This window comes from Muntiacus reevesi, chromosome 1, assembly GCF_963930625.1.
Source record: "Muntiacus reevesi chromosome 1, mMunRee1.1, whole genome shotgun sequence".
In the NCBI taxonomy this organism is placed as follows: domain Eukaryota; kingdom Metazoa; phylum Chordata; class Mammalia; order Artiodactyla; family Cervidae; genus Muntiacus; species Muntiacus reevesi.
In genome coordinates this window covers 71,356,573-71,376,437 of record NC_089249.1, presented here as the reverse complement: position 1 = coordinate 71,376,437, position 19,865 = coordinate 71,356,573, and the positions used below count along the sequence as shown (strand labels likewise).

At 40.3% G+C, this 19,865-nt stretch overlaps 1 protein-coding gene across 3 annotated transcripts; it reads left to right on the top strand.

Moving 5' to 3' along the window:
• The first annotated feature begins 5,399 nt into the window (after nucleotides 1–5,399).
• On the top strand, nucleotides 5,400–19,732 carry UFC1 (ubiquitin-fold modifier conjugating enzyme 1). Of its 3 annotated transcripts, none has more exons than XM_065947175.1 (7): nucleotides 5,400–5,529; nucleotides 16,073–16,195; nucleotides 18,026–18,093; nucleotides 18,330–18,393; nucleotides 18,698–18,774; nucleotides 19,027–19,117; nucleotides 19,316–19,732. In XM_065947175.1, the coding sequence occupies exons 2-7, from the start codon at nucleotides 16,073–16,075 to the stop codon at nucleotides 19,394–19,396; spliced, it is 504 nt and encodes a 167-aa protein (XP_065803247.1). In that variant the 5' UTR covers nucleotides 5,400–5,529; the 3' UTR covers nucleotides 19,397–19,732. The 3 variants fall into 3 exon arrangements, with proteins under 3 accessions (XP_065803247.1, XP_065803240.1, XP_065803232.1); XM_065947168.1 differs by lacking the exon at nucleotides 5,400–5,529 and adding an exon at nucleotides 15,774–15,908; XM_065947160.1 differs by lacking the exon at nucleotides 5,400–5,529 and having other exon boundaries at nucleotides 15,829–16,195.
• The last annotated feature ends 133 nt before the right edge of the window (nucleotides 19,733–19,865 follow it).

Sequence of the window (19,865 nt, the reverse complement as noted above, 5' to 3'; positions counted from 1 at the left end):
CTTGGGTCCGGAACAGAAATCACTGGTCAGTTGCCCTCTAGGATTTCACTTTTTGAGCATTTGCTTTCTGAGCACCCGCTTCCTGAAGGAAGTGTCACCTGAGCTGAATCCTGGACTGTTGGGAATTGGGGGTGGGAGACTGGGTACCTTCTGGAGCTGCCAGCAGCATGGTATGGCTTAAAGGGGGGTAAATAGATGAGTTCTGTGAGGTTGGGAGGGGCCAGTTTACGCAAGGCCACGTAAATTGTTTTTTCCTAAGGGTAATGAATAGGTTTTGAAGAGTCTTAGCAGAGGTGTGAACAAGTATATTTGCATTTTACAAGATCAGTGATGGCAATGGGTAGAATGAATTGGAGGGGGTTAAGTTAGAGGCAAGAACGGTTAGGACGCTCTTACCCCGAAGAGAGACCACAGTGGTCTGTCCTGTAGAAGGGCGTGTACAGATGGGGGGGAAATGATCGGAAATGGATTTGAGGCCGAGGGAGGAATCCAAGCTATTTATTTCCCAGTGTCCTGGCTTGGGCACCTAGGGACTGATGATGCCATTTTCATTGTTATTTGAGATCGGGGAAGGTGGGGGAGAGAATGACTTTTAAGTGCCTGTAGGATATCCGTTAGACAATGGATTGTTACATAATGTGGGTTGGGAGTCCAAAAGGAAGGTTTAGAGTGTGTTGTTGAAACCATGGAAGTGCATAAGATGGCCTAGGAAGAGGAATACCTGCATTTAAGATATGAGGAAAGAGGGGGAAAGAGGACACCGAGAAGGGACAAGTAGAAAGAAGAAACCAGAAATATCAAGGAAATTGGCCAGTATTTAAAGCAGATCCAAAAAAAAAAAAAATCACGTTAAGATGTGGACTACAATGTGTCCATTGGATTTTGCAACAAGTAAGTCATTTAGTAATTTTGGAGAAAACTGTTTCAAAGATATGGTGGAGTAGAAACAATGAGGTAAATTGAGTTACTAGAAAGGCACAATGTATAAAACCGATTTTCTTAACAATGTTAATGGTAAAAGGGGGATAGCAGTAGGGTATAGCATATGGGAGAACGTCACAGAAAAGGAAGGAATTTTAGATAGCTGTGGGACAGCCAGATAGAGATGTCCAAATGACAGTTGAATGTAGGAATATAAAACATGGGAGAAAGTTATGTTAAGTTGGGGGGGGGGGGGGAAGCAAATGCAAAAGAATTACATGCATATTTATACAAGCATTAAAAAATTAGTTATGAAGAGTGGGCTTGGGAGGGATCAAACATACTTTTTATTTTAGATTCATCTTTACTGTTTGAATTTTTTTTTACTGTGTACATAACATACATTATTTTTGTAGAAAGCTGCTTTTTAAAAACCTCAATGATGTATAGGCCAGAAATTCTGAATCATGAACATTTCTGTGGTTGTTGAAGCCAAATAGATTTGAATACACTCCCACAGAGAGCAGCAGAGGGCTAAGCAGAGGCCTTGGTGAAGTCTAGCACTTAAGGCATAAGTAGAAGAGCCCTTGGAGAATCATTGAAAAGGAAGAGCCAGTGAGGAAGAAAAAACCCTGGTTCCTAGTTGTCACAGAATCAGAAGGAAGAGAGTGTGTCAAGAGGAGAGAAGTTGAAAGTGTCAGATATCCCCAGAAAGGCAGCTAACAGGGAAAGTTAAAAGCTAGCTGCAAACTCAGGTTTCCTGGAAACTTGGCAAAAGGTAAAATCCATATCTTGAACCTTCACTAAATATCATTGAAATTCAACCTCTATGCTATTCCATCATTATATGTCACAGCTGACAACCCCAGTCTTTCAATGAGTCTTCAAATAAATACCAGCCAATTCTTTCACCATGAATGTTTTCACATTCAAGATTGCTTCCTGTCCCATTCTTTATTAAAGCCCTTAGGCTGCCATCAGGAAAAACTTGTGTTGCCAGAAATGGTAAAGTTAAGGAATTGAAAGTAGGAGTAAAGGTTGAGAAGGCCAGGAACTACCAATCACATGGATTTTCCTAAAACCACTCAGATAGGAGGGCTTCCCAGGTGGCGCTAGTGGTAAAGAACCTGCCTGCCAATGCAGGAGACACAAGAGACACAAGTTAGAAACCTGGGTCAGAAGATCCTCTGGAGGAGGCCATGGCAACCCACTCCACTATTCTTGCCTGGAGAAGCGCATGGACAGAGGAGTCTGGCTGGCTACAGCCCACAGGGTCTCAAAGAGTTGGACGACTTACATGACTTAGCACATACATACACATACCCAGTTTGGCACAGAGGGGTTATTTAATAGGCACAGGAGTTTTCAGTAAGCAGGAGGGATAAAGGACAGTAGAGCCAAATGGTATAAGCTTCCGAGAAGGAGTTTTACAAGAGGATGAGAGCATGATCATCTGAAAGTAGCAGTGAACTGTAAAGAGAAGGATGATACCCTGCCCCTGTTTCCTGCAGGACTGGGAAGAATAAACAGTCTCTACAAGGTTGAAAGGCAGAGATATCCATTAGAAAAAGCCAAAGCTGTCTCTTCCCCCTTCACCACCACCCCACACTGGAACTCTTCCCTTATGAACAGCCTGCACGCCATCCTCATTTTCTTCAGATTCCTCTCTTTCTCCTAGAGGAAGAGTCATCACGGCAGAGGTTGCCACCTGTAATGTATGGAATGGGGATGTGCCCCCACCCACATAAACTCATAAAAGAGGCAGACAGGCACTACTTATGATTGAATCGTATTCTCTCCCTACCCATATTAGGAAGTGGTTTGATGCCTAGCAATCTTGACATCATGGTGGGAATTCCTTTCCAGGAATCCATCTCTCTTCCCCAAACTTAAGCCAACCCCATTTAGAGGATTAGAGAGGAGAGGCCATCTCTAGTGGCCTTCTCTCTTATCTGCTCAGTGCAGCCTCTGGGGAGATGACCTATCACCCGCTCACAATGGAAAGATAAAGAAAGGACTGGAACTTTTCTTCATTAGGCCTGCAAAGTAATCCCTCTTCCTCTATAGGACTATTCCTAATCCTTTTCCCTGGGGCCAGACCTTAACTAAATTTTACAGATTCCAGACATTGAGACAATTGCCTGGCCAGCTGTTCCTAAGTTAGTCCATTACATGACTGCATTCATGACTGTAGGAATGTTTTCTTTTGGGGGTGGGAGCTGGAAATACACTCTTAAAACATGAAAACTTGGGAATTCCCTGGTGGTCTAGTGGTTAGGACTCCACACTTCCACTGCAGGGGGCACAGTTTCAATCCTTGGTCAGGGAACTTAATATCCCACATACTGTCACTGCATGACCCAAAACAAAAAAACATGAATCCTCAGGAATTTCCTGGTGGTTCAGTGGCTAAGAGATCATAATGCCCTTAACAGAGAGCTAAGCAGATTTCCTGAGGCGAAATGGAATAAATGCTAACCAAACCAAGGAGACTGGCACTTATGCCCAGTACTGAGAAAAAAATATTTCAAACACTAAGACTTTTTGTTCAGTTCAGTTGCTCAGTGATGTCAGAGTCTTTGTGACCCCATGGACTGCAGAACAGCAGGCCTCCCTGTCCATCACCAACTCCCGGAATTTTCTCAAACTCATGTCCATTGAGTCAGTGATGCCATCCAACCATCTCATCCTCTGTCGTCCTCTTCTCCTCCCACCTTCAGTCTTTCCCAGCACCAGGGTCTTTTCACATGAGTCAGTTCTTTGCATCAGGTGGCCAATGTACTGGAGTTTCAGCTTCAGCATCAGTCCTTCCATTGAGTATTCAGGACTGATTTCCTTTAGGATGGACTTTGTTGTTGTTGTTAGTTGTAGCTAAATAGTTGTTTCCCTTTTGCTTGAACTGTATGTCATCTCTACAGTTAAAGCAAAAACTTCATCTCTTGTCTAATGTTCTTTTTCCACTCCTCCTTACGGTAACTAAAAACTCAAAAAAACTCCCTGAGAAGATTGAGAACCCTACATAGGACTCTCTTGCTCCTCCTCCTTTCATGTCCCTTTCTTTATATCCATTGCTGTCTCTTCCTTGAAGCCTCAGCTGAGAGAACAGCCCTCCAGCTTTCAGGCAGGCTCCCAGGGCCAGGGGACCCTGATGGTCTGCTGTCTCTGGGGTGGCACAGAGTCGGACACGACTGAAGTGACTTAGCAGCTGCAGCAGCCTCTGACTGGATCCTGGTTTCCATTCTTTTCTACTTCTCAATACATTCTATTCCCACAATTATCTCTTCTTTCATTCGAATCTTTAAACAAGCATCCTTCAGCTACCTTTCACATGATCCCATTTCCAGTATGTCCTGCACTTAATCCACTGTAATTTTCAGGGATTAAAAAAGCCTTTTTTTCTGTGCTTAAAAAAAAACAATCTCTTTGTAACTTCCATTTATTGGCCCTGTCTTTTTTCCTCTGGATCAACACATCAGAGCTAAATGTCAGCCCTTCAGAGAGTTACTATGTCCCTACTAAGTATTTTTTTCCGAGTCCAATGGTACTACCACTTAAAATTACAGTAGATCTTTCATCTTTCTTAATCTGAATACTCTATTGAGATTGCTTTCTCAGTCTATGCTGTTCCCATTTCTGCCAGATTAAAATCTCTTGTTGAGCCAGACATTTCCTTAAATAATTCTATACCCTATTAGTAACGCATTGTCACAAGTATACTCCTGACGCTTCCAGGCCCACTGTGATACCTATGTCATTGCCTGGGCTTTACTCTTTAACTTTATCCTACAGTGACTTGCTGACCTGACAATCCTCTCTAGTTCTTGGTTCCCCATTAACTCTAAGCTGCTCCAATTACTCATTTTCATTTTCATCTAAAGCATCGGGTTAACTCTAATTTCAGTTGTACTTCTAGTTCAGTCGCTCAGTCGTGTCCAACTCTTTGTGACCCAGTAGACTATAGCACGCCAGGCTTCCCTGTCCATCACCAGCTCTCAGAGCTTGCGCAAATTCATGTCCATCAAGTTGGTGATGCCATTCAACCATCTCATCCTCTGTCGTCTCCTCTCCACCTGCCTTGAATCTTTCCCAGCATCAAGGTGTTTTCCAGTGAGTCAGTTCTTTGCATCAGGTGGCCAAAGTATTGGAGTTTCAGCTTCAGCATCAGTCCTTCCAGTGAATATTCAGGACTGATTTCCTTTAGGATTGACTGGTTTGATCTCCTTGCAGTCCAAGGAACCCCCAAGAGTCTTCTCCAACACCACAGTTCATAAGCATCAATTTTTTGGTGCTCAGCTTTCTTTATAGTCCAACTCTTACATCTTTACTACTGGAAAAATGATAGCTTTGATTAGACAGACCTTTGTTGGCAACGTAATGTCTCTGCTTTTTAATATGCTGTCTAGGTTGGTCATAGCTTTTCTTCCAAGGAGTAAGTGTCTTTTCATTTCTAACCTAGCCATAAGCCTTTAGTTGGAATCCCAGTGTCTCCTGGCTCCTGAATAGAAGAGTAGAGACCACAGTCAGTCACTGAATCCTAAGGATTTGCTGTCTAACATTCTCCTTGTTTCCTTCATTTGCCACCTCTGACCTTCACTAACAAGACTTTGGGTAAGTCCATTAACTTCCCTGAGTTTGTTTTCTCATCTGTAAAAGGAGCATATATAAAATAACATTCATGTCATAGGTCATTGTTTTAAAGATTATATTAAATAATACATGTGAGCTGTCAACTCAGGGCCTTACTTGTTGTAAGCACCAGATAAATGTTACCTAATATTTATATGTAACAGTTTTCACCAGTTTTCAGAAATTCAGGAGGTTCTTTGTTAATGCTCTCTGCTGCTCCCATGGGGATGACTTTTTCCAAGCCATTGGTTATCCTACAGTCAGGCCATGACAAAAAAAAAACAGCCATGTCCTACCAACACCTCCAGCTAATTAGAGATTTAATTCTCTTTAGTTGTTGTTCAGTCAAATAAAAGTATATCTGTATTCTAGCAAATTCACTAACTTTTTCAAAGATCATATCAGGAAATTGTTGTGGTTTTTTTTTTCTGAAATCGAGATATGGTGTCTCTGTGATGTTCCTCTAGTCTGCTAGTCTAGTAACACTGACAAGGAAAGTCATCCAGTCATTTACTTAATATATATACATTAAGCATTTACTAATGTCAAGTGCCGTTATAGGCATATACAGTAGGATACACAGTGGTGAACAAACAGACATGGCCCATGTCTTCATGAATTTATTGTTTACATGGGTAGACTGCCTAAGGAAAGAAAATAGCAACTATACCATTTTAAACTGAGATAGGTGCTATGAAGGAAAAGAACAGAATGCTGTGACATAAAAGGAATGATCAGGGAAAGCTCTCTTTGAGGAGGTAACACAGAAGCTGAGACCCAAAGAACCCAAAGGAGCCAGTCTGCTTGCAGAAGACTGTCCTAGGATGAGAGGGTACATGCCAGAGGCCCAAAGGCAAGGCAGAACCGACACTTGGGCGCCTGAATCACATCGTGGTGAAACACTGTTGGCACCTGGGGATCACTGCTTTCTTTTCTCATTTACAAAATAATATTTAATAACTGTTCTATAATTGTAAAAGAATCAATAATCTTAATTCTTTAGTTTCCAGAATTCACCATCTAGAATTTCTCTCTTCGAAAATGTGGACATTTGCCATATTGTGAGTTCTTTAGACCATCTTTGTGGAAAACAATTTCACTTACAAAATATTTCTGATTTCTAGAATACCATGTGTCCGGGCCCTGAACTTGTTTAAAATGCTGAGAATCCTGTTATCATTTTAGCTAATCATCAGTGAAATTATAACAAAAAGAATTTTCCTAACTCGTTTTACCTTTTTACCTCATTTCTTCATGTTTTCTCCCAAGCTAGCCACTTATAAACATTTTTATATAGCTAAAATAATAATGTAATTGTCAGTATTACAAATGATAGCTTATTATATATATATAGATATAATCATGAAAATCAACTTTAAAATTATTACAAGTAATAGAATTTAGTAAAGTGATGATTGGGAGAGGAACTATCATGCAGAAATAAATAACCTTTATATATAAACAATAAACTAAACATATAATTAAAAAAAGACCCAATTGCAACAAATCAGATAAAATGCCTAGGAATAACTAAAAAGAATGGGCAAGATCTGCATAAATGAAAATTTCTTTTCCCACACTTCAAGGCTTGCAGGATCTTAGTTCCCCAACCAGGAGTTGAACCTGTGCCCTTGGCAGTGAAAGTGCAGAGTCTTTACAACTGTATTGCCAGGAAATTCCTAGTATGAATGAAATTTTAGAATGCTACCCACATAAAAGAATACTTGGTCAAATGGAAAGTAATATCATGTTCTTGGAGAGAGAGAATATGTATGATGTCAATTTCCCAATGTTATCTATAAATTTAACATCTAGATAAAAATGTCAGCAAGGGTTTTTTTGTTTGTTTTTTGCATGCAGAAGTTTGCAGCTTTATTTATAATAACAAACTCTGAAAACCACATAGATGTCCTTTGGTGGCTAAATGGATAAACAAGGCTGGTACATCCATACTATGAAATACTATCTAGCAGTAAAAAGGAACAAACTATTGATACATAAAACCGTCTGGATGACTCACTACTGAAAAGACACCAATCCCAAATACATGATTCCATTTATAAAACATTCTTGGGGTGACACACTTTTTAAAAAAGAAATATACAATTATTTTACTTACTTACTTGGCTGCAGCCAGTCTTAGTTACGGCACACAGGATCTTCAGATGCAGCATGTGAACTCCTAACTGTGCCATGCGGGACCCAGTCCCCGACCAGGGATCGCACCAGGGCCCCCCAGCACTGGAAGCACAGAGTCCCAGCCACTGGACCACCAGGCAAGTCCCAGAAAGACGCATTTACTGGAAACCAGGATGCCAGAAAATAAAGAGATGGTGGGGGTGGCCGGGAAGTGGGTGTGTCTGTAAAAGGGCTAAACGAAAGATCCCTCTAGTGACAGAACTGTTCTGTCTCTTGACTGTCATAATGTCACTATGGTGGTTGTGATACTGGACGAGAGTTTCATTAAGATGTTACCACTGGGGATAACTGAGTGAAGGGTAGATGGGATCCCTCTGTATAGTTGTTTATAACTGTCAGCAAGGTTTTTAAACAAATTAATTTTAATTCACATAGAAAAATAAGGAAAAAATAAAAGGGAAATTCTGAAAAAGATAAGTAATGACTAAAAGTTAACCCAAATATTAACATGTATTGTAAAGCTACAATAATTAAAACAGTGGGTTAATGCCCTGTGAATAAGGCAACTGATGAAAACAAGTGAAAGGTCCAATGATAGACCCAAATACAGTAAGAAAATTTTATATTGATCAATGTGTCACTTTAGATCATTGGAAATATACATACCCTTTAAAATTAATTCCATATGCATTAATAGTCAATCATAATTAACATAAGATACTAGAAACTAAAACATACAAAAAATATACAAATAATATACAAAAAAGGTTGAAAGTAAAAGAATGGGAAAAGGTATATCATGGAAAAATAAACCTAAAGGAAATTATATAACAGATGTAATAGGTTTGAAAGCAAAAGCATTACTAGAAATAAACAAGAACACTTCACTTAAGTCTAATTTATGTGGAAGTTTTAAAGTTGCATTTAAATATGAAGTTAACTTAAAATTATATAGAGCAACAGAGCTACAAGGAAAAAAATAGACAAATTCACTATCATAACAGGAGATTTAGCACATTGCTCTTATTCACTGATAGGGCAAACCTCTTTCAGAACCAATAAAAACTTAAATAACATGAGTAGCAAATTTAACTCTACAAGTATAAATATGTATATACAGCCACTATACTCCAGAACTGCAAATTACAGATTTTTTCAAGCACGCTTGGGACATTTTGAAAATTGACTATGTAGTTTATGCTCAGTCGTGTCCAACTCTTTGCAACCTCATGGACTGTAGCCTCCAAAACTCCGTCTCTGGGATTATCCCAGTGAGAATACTGGAGTGGGTTGCCATTTCCTCCTTCCAGGGGATCTTTCCAACCCAGGGATCAAGCCCACATCTCCTGGGGCTCCTGCATTGGCCTGTGGATTCTTTACCACTGAGTCACCTGGGAAACCCTATCATATACTGCCATAAGGCAAATCTCAACAAATTTCAAAGTTCTGAAGTAATATAAAGTATGTTTCTTGACTTGCAGTTAAGACACAGATCAGTAACAAAAAGGTAACTAGAAGTTATGAAATACACTACTTCTAAGTAACCCCCCCAAAAAAAATCACAGTTGGAGTTAGAAAATAACTTGAACTGAATGATAATAAAAATATTACATACAAAACGTGGATGTGACTAAAGCTATGCTTATAGGGAAGTGTATAGTCTTAAATGCACATATTAGGAAAAGAGAAAAACTGAAAGTTCAAAAGCTTTGCATCCATCTTAAGAACCTATATAACAGTAAATTAAAACCAAAGTAGAAGAAAAATGTGTGCATAGAGATGTCTAAAAGGATGTATACTTTAAATGATAGCAGTTTTTTTTTTAACATGGGGTAGAATTTTGAATTAATTTTCTTTTTCTGTATTGTTTAAATAAGCTAGAACAAACAAAGTCATCTTCATTTTAAGAGAAACAGTACTAGAAGAAAACATGGGATAATTTTTTAAAAAGTAATATATACTGTTGTGGTGACTCAATACCAGAAATTATAAACAAAGAAAGACTGTGGGAAAAAAATTTCCACATGGTTAGAAATACTATGAACAAAAACTAAGATGACAAACTGAGAAAAATATTTATAACTCATCACACATGACTAATCTCTTTAATATATTTTTTAAAAACTCATAAAATCAGTAAGAAAAAATGAATGACAATTTAAAAGGAGCAAAGGATATAAGAAATTATAGAAAATTAAATACAAATGAATCCTAAACCTATGAAAAAATATTCAACCTTAGAATGAGAAATAGACACTAAAATTGTCTTGAGATTCTACTTCAGTCATGAAATTGGCAAAACAACTCTGTTGTTAACACTGATTTTTTGTTTTTTTTAAGGAGGGGAACTTGTCATTTCATATATTGCTAATAGTAATACAAATTGGTTTAATTTTTATAGAGGACAATTTTTTAACAAATTACCTTTTATAGAGGCAGTATTTAATAAATTTTAAAAAGCACAAATCTTTTGAGGCAACAGTATTATATCTACATATTTATTACACATGTACAAAGTGATGAGTAGACAAAGCTATTAACTGCAGTACTGTTTGTAATAAATAGAAAAAGACTATCTAAATATACCTCTGAGGGTCTTGCTGAAGAAATTATGGTAGATCCATACAATGGGATGCATCTACAAAAGAAGAAGAAAGAGTGGGAGGGGGAAGAAAGAGGTAGTTTAATTATGTATTAATATTGAACAGCCTCCAAGATATTATTCAGTGAAAAAAAAGCAGAAATTTGAAGAGTATACTATGATTTATATAAAGAGTTTTCAAAGAAGGTGTATGTGTGTATCTGTGTAAGTGCATAGACTATATCTGGAAGGATATACAAAAAGCTAGTTGTAGAGGAGAGCCCTGGGGAAGAGAAGTAAGTAGCCAAGGAATGGAGTTAGAGGGAGACTTACATTTCACTCTATAGCATTTTCTATCTTTTGAATTTTGAGCAGGTGCATGTATTTGTAAGTATTTTGAAGCCACATCTGTGTATAATTTTGTTTTGTGATTTTATGCTTATTTTATAAATATTTCTATATAGCATATTGCATATAATTAAGTCCTGCTAGGCGTTTTCTTCCTTCTTCTCTTATAAACGATGATCTGAATATTTGCTGTCCTTAATATACTACTTTATTCCCTTATGACTTCCTGACTTACAGAATGCTCTTCTTTCTGCCTAGAATGTCACATTTACCCTGCTCTCTCCTTTCCTGCATATTCAATGTGCTCATCCTAAGGGATCCACTTCAAGTACTATCAGCCTTACCTGATTCTCTCAGGCATACGTACTTGGATGTACTTTGAACATGTCCAGAATAGAGATTTCTTATTTTATGGTAATTGACTACTTATTAATTTCTCCTCCCCAAAGAATATGTATTTTCATGTTTATTAACCAAATCCTCTGACACCGCCAACCCTTGCCAAGATCTTGCTTTGAACTCAAAGTCCATAGTTCTATTATCTCTAGGGGTGATATTAACACCTCAGAGAGTCCTGTGCACACTTCAGCCCATTCCAGGGAGGGGGCTGCTGGTTGTCCCATTTATGTTTCTGCAGCTCTACTGTTTGTTTCTGCAGTCTCTTTGTGTTTTGATAACGGTCTGCCTTTTAAAGGTGATGAATAGCCCTCTAATACCAACTCTGACCCCTCAGATCACTGCTACTAATTTCACATTGGCCCAGAAATGGTAGAAAGCTGGTTATGGATGTGATCTCTAGAGCCAGACTGTGCTTGGGACTGAATGCCAGTTCTACCATTTAGTGGCTGTGTGATATAGGGCTTTCTTTCATTGACCCCAACTTCAGTTGGGTTCTTCAGTTTCTTCAAATGTAAATGAAGCTAATGAAGTAACTATATTAAGATTGTTGCCAGAATTAAAGGATCTAATTTTTTTTAATGTTTAGGATAGAGCCTAGCACATTGTAAGCATTGTATAAATTTTTTTAAAATCATTCTCTCCACCAAGTTCTCTTGAGTGTTATAAGAATTCTTTGCTGAAGTCTCCAGAATAATTAAAGGCAATAACAAAAGGAAAAAAGTTTTCTAAACTGGTTACCCATCTATCAGTTCAGTTCAGTCACTCAGTCATGTCTGACTCTTTGCGACCCCATGAATCACAGCACGCCAGGCCTCCCTGTCCATCACCAAATTCCCGGGGTCCACCCAAACCCATGTCCATCGAGTCGGTGATGCCATCCAGCCATCTCATTCTCTGTCGTCCCCTTCTCCTCCTGCCCCCAATCCTTCCCAGCATCAGGGTCTTTTCCAATGAGTCAAATCTTCGCATGAGGTGGCCAAAGTATTGGAGTTTCACCTTCAACATCAGTACTTCCAATGAATACCCAGGACTGATCTCCTTTAGGATGGACTGGTTGGATCTCCTTGCAGTCCAAGGGACTCTCAAGAGTCTTCTCCAACACCACAGTTCAAAAGCATCAATTCTTCGGCGCTCAGCTTTCTTCACAGCCCAACTCTCACATCCATACATGACTACTGGAAAAACCACAGGCTTGACTGATCCTCTTTAGGGTGGCTCCCTCTCCTCACCATTCTGAACTATATTCTCTGAGAATATTAGAGTCCAGACTAACCCCTTAAAGATCAGAATGAGGAAAAACTTAAATTCCTCCCCTAGTCCAAAGTTTGTTTCCCTAATACAGTATTTCTCCTTTTGTCCCAAGGGCTACCTTTCTCCATGATGACTGACAATGGGATTTTCAACTACTTTCAGGGGCACCCTCATGTACCCAACAGTGATATCCCATCAAAACCATGGTCTGATGTCAGTGCCTTTCCCAGAATTGAAATTTCCAGTCATTTCTGTCCAATTCCTTTTTATAGCTGTTTTAGGATAATTTCCTTCAGGGCAAGTACTCTGCCTGCCTTATGCACTACTGTATTTCCAATGCCTGAATGTAGTGAGACCTCCATAAATGCATGAACTGTGCATGAATGAGCTTTTCCTTTGGAAAAAAGATGAAGCCCAGGCCTACACACGCTTCTTTCAGTCTTCTCAACCTTACCTTCTGATCTCTTATCAGAAGTACTTAAACAAAACTAAGCTAAACTGAAAATTTTAAATGAACCATTTCTCAAAATAAATATACTTTACAGAAATGCAGGTATGCTTACAATAGGGACAGCTTTTTATCATGCATTATGAGCTCTGCTTTACAAAGTGGTCTAATAAGGTGAGTTTTTTTTTTTTTAAGAAAGATAAAGATTTAGGGAGACAGCTTTTCTGATGCTTACCTAACTCATCAAGAAATTCTTTTATTTTAAAAATACTAGTTGAGCACTTAGCTGGTGCCAGGCACCACAGTATTATTGTATAAACAAGACTGACACACAGTCTTTACTGTGAGTTTCCAGTCTTTCACAACAATTAAACAATAAAGTGTGATAAGTCGTTACCATAGGGGAAGTATTCTAAGACTAGAGGTCTCTGCCTGCACTTGAACAAGAACATCTCTGCATTGATCATTTTTGTATTTTGAGATTCCAAGTGAGAGTTTGCTTGTTAAACTAGCTCCAGTATTACAAAAAGTTTGAAAATCACTGCCATGTATTTAATGTGAATTTCATCCTGAAAGTCTATTATGTGAATGTGTGAAGAGACACCACACTCATGCCACAGCTAGAGTCCATGTAATACAACGAAAGATCCCGTGTGATGCAATGAAGACCCCACGTGCCACAACTAAGATCTGACACAACCAAATAAATAAAAATAAGTAAAATAAAAATGAAAAGTTCAGCAAAAAAGAGAGTGAGAAAGAGAGATTGCATATATAGTTAAAATCACCCTATAAACACTACTATCCTTCTTTCATAGGTGAGGACATGCAGCTCACAGAAATAAAGTAACTCACCAAAGTCTGGCCCTCCCCTACTTTATTGAAGAATAATTGATAAATACAGTTGTATATTTTTAAAATCATGGCTTGATGTACATCTGCATGTATATATCATATACATGTGGTAAATACACACGCACGCAAGCGCATATAGGAATGATTACCAAAATCAATACCCATATCCATCACTTCACATAGTCAACACACGTGTGGTTAAGAATGTTTAAGGCTGGACTTCCCTGGTGGTACAGTGGATAAGAATCTGCCTGCAATGCATGGGACATGGGTTCAATCCCTGGTGTGGGAAGATTCCACATGCCATGGAGCAATGAAAGTCCATGTGCCACAGCTACTGAGCTCACATACTACACCTTCTGAAGCCCATGCACCTAGAACCTGTGTTCCACAAGAGAAGGCACCATAGTGAGAAGCCCGTGCCCAACAACAAAAAGCAGCTCCTGCTCACCCACACACTGCAACTGAGAAAGCCCGTCTACAGTCACCATGCGGTGCTGGGGGTGGTAGTTTACTCACCAAGTCGTATCCAACTCTTGTGACCCCCATGGCCTGTAGCCACCAGGCTCCTCTATCCTTGGGATTTCCCAGGCAAGAATACTGGAGTGGGTTGCCATTTCCTTCTCCAGGGGATCTTTCTGACCCAGAGATTAAACCTGAGTCTCCTGCATTGCAGGTGGATTTACCGCTGAGCCAGCTGTACATTAAATCCTCAGAATGCATTCTTCTTATAACACTGTGCATCCAATTTGATCTACATTTCCCTATTTCTCTCTCCTCCTTCTCCAAATTCTTATGACAATCAAATTGCATGCCTCATTCCAAATCTCTGCCCTCCACCACACCACAAAGCCCACACTCAAAATGGAATAAATCTTTATTTCTCTAGGAGAGAAAACTCTAGTGAGATACTACAAAGCTTTGCCTTAGCCTTATCCAATATCCAATATTTTTTTCCCAATATTTTAAAGAAAGAAACATATTGCATGCTAATAAAAGACAAAAACTACATCATCATCTCAGTGAATAAAGAAAAAGCATTCAGGGAGTGGGGAACACTCCCATTCATGATAAAAACCTGTAACACTAGGAAGAGAAGGGAACTTCCTTAACCTGATAAAGGACACCCGTGAAAAGCCTATAGAGAACAGCATACTTAAAAAAGAAAGACAATGCTTTCCTCCCTGAAATCAGAACAAGACAAGGGTGTCTGCTCTCAACATTGTACTGGAGGTTTCAGTCATAAGAAATTAAATTTGTAGATAAACTATAGAATTTCATGATTAATAGGATTTGATCCAAAATTACAGCTAAAGGTTGCAATGACTAATGCTGCAAACAAGACGTGTAAGTTAAGGCCAAAAATAATGTGCTTCTGTTTAAAAACCAACTGGAAAATACAAAATTCTGAAAAAGGATTACTGGGTACCTACTGTGTGCCATGCACTGGAGATAAGAGACATGATTCCCTCCTAGATTTGTTAATTCCAGACCCAAAAATGACTAGGCTAGAGGAAGGCAAGTTTTCGAGTGGCCTTTCAACAACTTTGGCATTTATTAAGAATTCTCTAATTCAATTGTGTTAACTCTTAAGGGCTGAGACTGTATATACTTTGATTCTCCATGGTTTCCAATAACTTTCAGGAGTTAAATACCTTCCTAATGGATGACTTTTGATGCTTTTGAACTGTGGTGTTGAAGAAGACTCTTGGGAATCCCTTCCGTCTGCAAGGAGATCAAACCAGTCCATCCTAAAGGAAATCAGTCCTGAATATCCATTGGAAGGACTGATGCTGAAGCTGAAACTCCAGTGCTTTGGTCACCTGATGCGAAAAACTGACTCATTTGAAAAGACCCTGATGCTGGGAATGATCGAAGGCGGGAGGGGAAGGGGACAACAGAGGATGAGATGGTTGGATGGCATCACCAACTTAATGGACATGAGTTTGAGTAAACTCTGGGAGTTGGTGATGGACAGGGAGGCCTGGCATGCTGCAGTCCATGGGGTCACAAAGAGTAGGACATGACTTAGCGACTGAGCTGAATGGATGACTACAGTGGCTCCCTGCTACCTCAGCTTAACTACAAGGAAGTTAAGGAAGTTTAATCAAAGCTCAAACAGGTGACTCGCGCATTTTAGGATGACAAGAACCAGAAGAGCGCCTAAAAGTGCCTGAAATTCTAACAGTTCTTCAAGTGTCCAGAAGGGTTTTCTGAGATTACGTCTCTGAGCATGAGCGGAAGTCACCCTTTGAGCAATCTGCAGTTAAATGATAGGTGCCATATTCAGGACAGAGTCATCCGTTTCCATTCTTTTCTCCTCGTTGCACCCACAAGCAGGTGATCCGGTGACAAATTTGTCTTCGTTACTAGAAAATAAAGATCGCATTCAGCGAAGTTTTAAGGCAGCCAACTCCCCATCTTCCCATAGTAAAGATGGAGGCGCCCTGAATGTAAACTACAGGTAATACCACTTCCGTATTTCTTTTGTGCCCTGGTTTAAGATGGCGGACGAGGCCACCCGGCGTGTCGTGTCTGAGATCCCGGTGCTGAAGACCAACGCCGGACCTCGAGATCGGGAGTTGTGGGTGCAGAGACTCAAGGAGGAATATCAGTCTCTTATACGGGTCAGTTCTGCTTCTACTGTCAACCGCGTGGTAAAAGGGTTGCGGGTAATCAGGTGTCCATCGGAATAGGCTCCGTGTGGAATCCACTTCCGGTTTTAAAGTTTAACTTACAAATTCAAAGATACTGGATGACTTCGGGGCTGGGGGACTTAAGGAGCCGCGGTGGGGAGGAGGCAGAAGAGACTTAAGTTAGGAACCACGGTGGGGCCAGATTTTCTTCCTGAAAGCAGCAGTTATTTTAGGGATACGCGGCCCAGGAAAATGACGTGTCCTTCTGGCCCCAGGTGATTACTCTCCTGGATGTAGGGGACGTGGTGGTCTTAAGGATTTCTTAGAGCCCTTAGTCCGGGCTTGAGTCCCTCCGCTCTTTCACTTGTCCCAAGGTAGACTACATGTTAGAGCGAAAAATTAAAGTAGGTATTAGTTACAGAGTGATGAGGAGCTGAGCTCAGTTAGGAACGAACCGTTTTCTCTGCTAATCTCCCTTCTGTGGAAAGAGAATTTGACTTCCTTGCGGTGGTGTCTGTCTGGTTCAAAGGTTTCCTGATGCATGTATTCACTAAAAAATAAATTTAAAATATAATGTACATCTAGTACCTAGGAAGGGCATCCAAAGCCGAATAAAGTGGAGCCTACCGAAAGACAGAAACATATTATTATAATACATGAGGTGGAGAAAGAGGGAGAAGGAATCTTAGAAATTGCTAGGATGTTTTGAAGCAGGAGGTGAGATACCTAAATCTAGCTTGGGTCTGGTCAGGGAAGGCTTCCTAGAAGAGGCAATGCTTGAGCTGAGACTGAAAGCGTAAACATAAGTTAGCCTTATAAAAAACGAGCCTAAGAGAGGAACATTCAAGGCAAAAGGAACAGCATGAGCAAAGTTATGGAAGCTAGAAACACATGACATATAAGACACAAGTAGTTCAGAGTTGTTAGAGCATCAAGGTGTGGCAGGGAGTGGTAGATAAGACTTAATACATAGATATGAGCACTTGAACTCTGTCTTGGAGGCATTGGGATTCCTTTAAAGGATGTTAAGCAGAGGAGCAGCATGATGAGGTTTGGGTTTAGATCAATCACTGGCAGAAAGGAGGAAGACAGAATTGGCAGGGCTAAGGCTGAAGTTTGGAGACTGTCATTAATCCAGACAAAAGAAAAGTGATGATATAAACTCAGCAGTTACGTTAAGAGAGAGAAGAGCGGTAGACTTGAAGGATATTCAGAGGGTAAATCAGCAGGATATCAGAAAAGATTGGTTTGTAAAGGAGGAGGAGGCTTAAGGATGATTTCCAGGTTTTTAGCTTGGGTGACTGAACACTAATACTGCCAATGGAGATTGGTGCGGTGGAGAAACAAGTCTGAAGGACTAGTGGGAAACTGACACTGCCAAGTTTGAACTGTATTTGTGGAATGAAGGTAGAAATTTCAGTATACATTTGGATATAGACTTTGAAGCTCTGAGAAAAGCTCTAGTTTAAAGATAAAGATTTAGAAGTCATCAGCATATGAGTGCTTGTCAAAATCAGGACAAAATGAAGTCTTGGGAAGGAATATGCTGTAAAATGAGTTGTGGCTGACATTGTCAGAAATGAGAAGAAAAGCCAGGCAACATCGTAAAGTGTTTTGTGCCTGCTAAATTGAGTAGAACCCAAGCATTCTATTCTCTGTTCTGCACAAGTACCCTACTTATCAATATGGCTTTGACGTCAACTTATGTCAGAAAAGTTGGGTAAACATACTAAGAGGGTAAGTAATCACACTTCTTTTGAGGGAAGGCATACTGCCCTTGGCCCCAATTCCCCCCTCAAAGACCTCATTCTCTGCTTTTAGTATGTGGAGAACAACAAGAATGCGGACAATGACTGGTTCCGACTGGAGTCCAACAAAGAAGGGACTCGGTAGGCAGACCCGCTCGGGAGGTGTGGTGGTGGGGATCTTACATAGCTTAAGCATTCTGGTGTCTCAGAACCCACTCTCAGGCCTTTCCTGCCCCCTTCTAGTCTTCACTCCTACAACGCCAGAGTTCCCAATTCCCAACCTATGAGTCTCCCAGGCTGGTCACCTAAGCCAAAAAGATGTCATATGAGTATTAGGAGAATGGGAAAATTGGACTGAGGTTTGGTTTCTGTTATAGGTGGTTTGGAAAATGCTGGTACATCCATGACCTCCTCAAATATGAGTTTGACATCGAGTTTGATGTGAGTATGATGGAGTGGTAGTTAATGGAGGTTAGGAGAGGACAAGGGATTAGGTGATTGTTAACAAGCTAACCTTTCTTGGAGGGACCAAAGAAAACTTTTTAAATGGGAGGGAAAATCTTAATGAGGTTTGAAACAAGCATAAGTTTTAATTACTCATCTCCATGTCCAGAACCCTGCTGTGTACCTGCTGCTTGGGGGAGTTTACAGAACCTTTCTTTTCAACCAAGAAATCTGTATATCTGATTAGATTAGTTCCTTTCTATTCTGATTCTGTCATATTAAAGCCTTGTAATTCTTCCAGATTCCTATCACATATCCCACTACTGCTCCAGAAATTGCAGTACCTGAACTAGATGGAAAAACAGCAAAGATGTACAGGTAGGACTGAACAGGAGATGGGATAAGGTCAAAGAAGGCCTTGGTGAAGAACTCTCCAAGACAGAAATTTTCCCAGAATCTGCAGACCTAGAGAAATTCCACATCTCCCTCTGCCAAGCCTGGGCAAAGCACTTAGATGACCTTGTTCTCAGTTCTGATCCCCAGTTGTCTTCCTGTGCTCTCAAGAATCTGCTTTGCTTTATGGTGTACCTTGCATGTCGACGCCTTCTGATCATCTTGTTCCTCTCATAGGGGTGGCAAAATATGCCTGACCGATCACTTTAAGCCTTTGTGGGCCAGGAATGTGCCTAAGTTTGGACTAGCTCATCTCATGGCTCTGGGGGTAAGTTTGGAGTATTTGGTATATAAGAGGGGAAGGGGGTTGGTCCTGAGTGATATAAGAAAAGTGAGAGTAAACATGGAATAACAGTGTTTTCCTTTGGGTATGTTCTCCTAGACTATCTCTAGGAAGGAGCTTCTGGTGGAATACAAGGCATTGACTGGCTGGTAGTAATCTCACAGGGTCTCGCTTGTATTGCAGCTGGGACCATGGCTGGCAGTGGAAATCCCCGATCTGATTCAGAAGGGAGTGATTCAGCATAAAGAGAAATGCAGCCAATGAAGGATCAAGCCACTGAGGCAGGACAGAGGGACCTTTGATAGGCTACGGTTCCTGTTTTCCTGTGCATCATTCTTCTTACTCATCTAACTGCTTCCCCCGACACCCTTTCACCCATAATTGTTACTAAGTAGCTGCAGTAGACACTGCTGAAAAAAACAGCATTGGGCTACACAGGAAGAGGAAAGACTAGGGCCTTGAAAAACCAAGAGGCAATTTATAGCTCTTCCCTAGGTGGAGCACTGCGAGGTCTGAAGGGATAGGGTGTGACCAAAAATGGGTACATAGTCTTTCTGATTTCTGGAGATAACTCATCAATAAAAGCTGCTTTCTCTGGTGGCTTGCGGTTCTCATTGGTGGCTGTAATAGTGGGTGAGTAGCCTAAGGGTCAGCAGGCTACCACCCAAGGCACGTGTACGACCATCCTAGTTCAGGAGGGAGGGGGAACTGGAAGAAGCTCTGGTCTGGACCA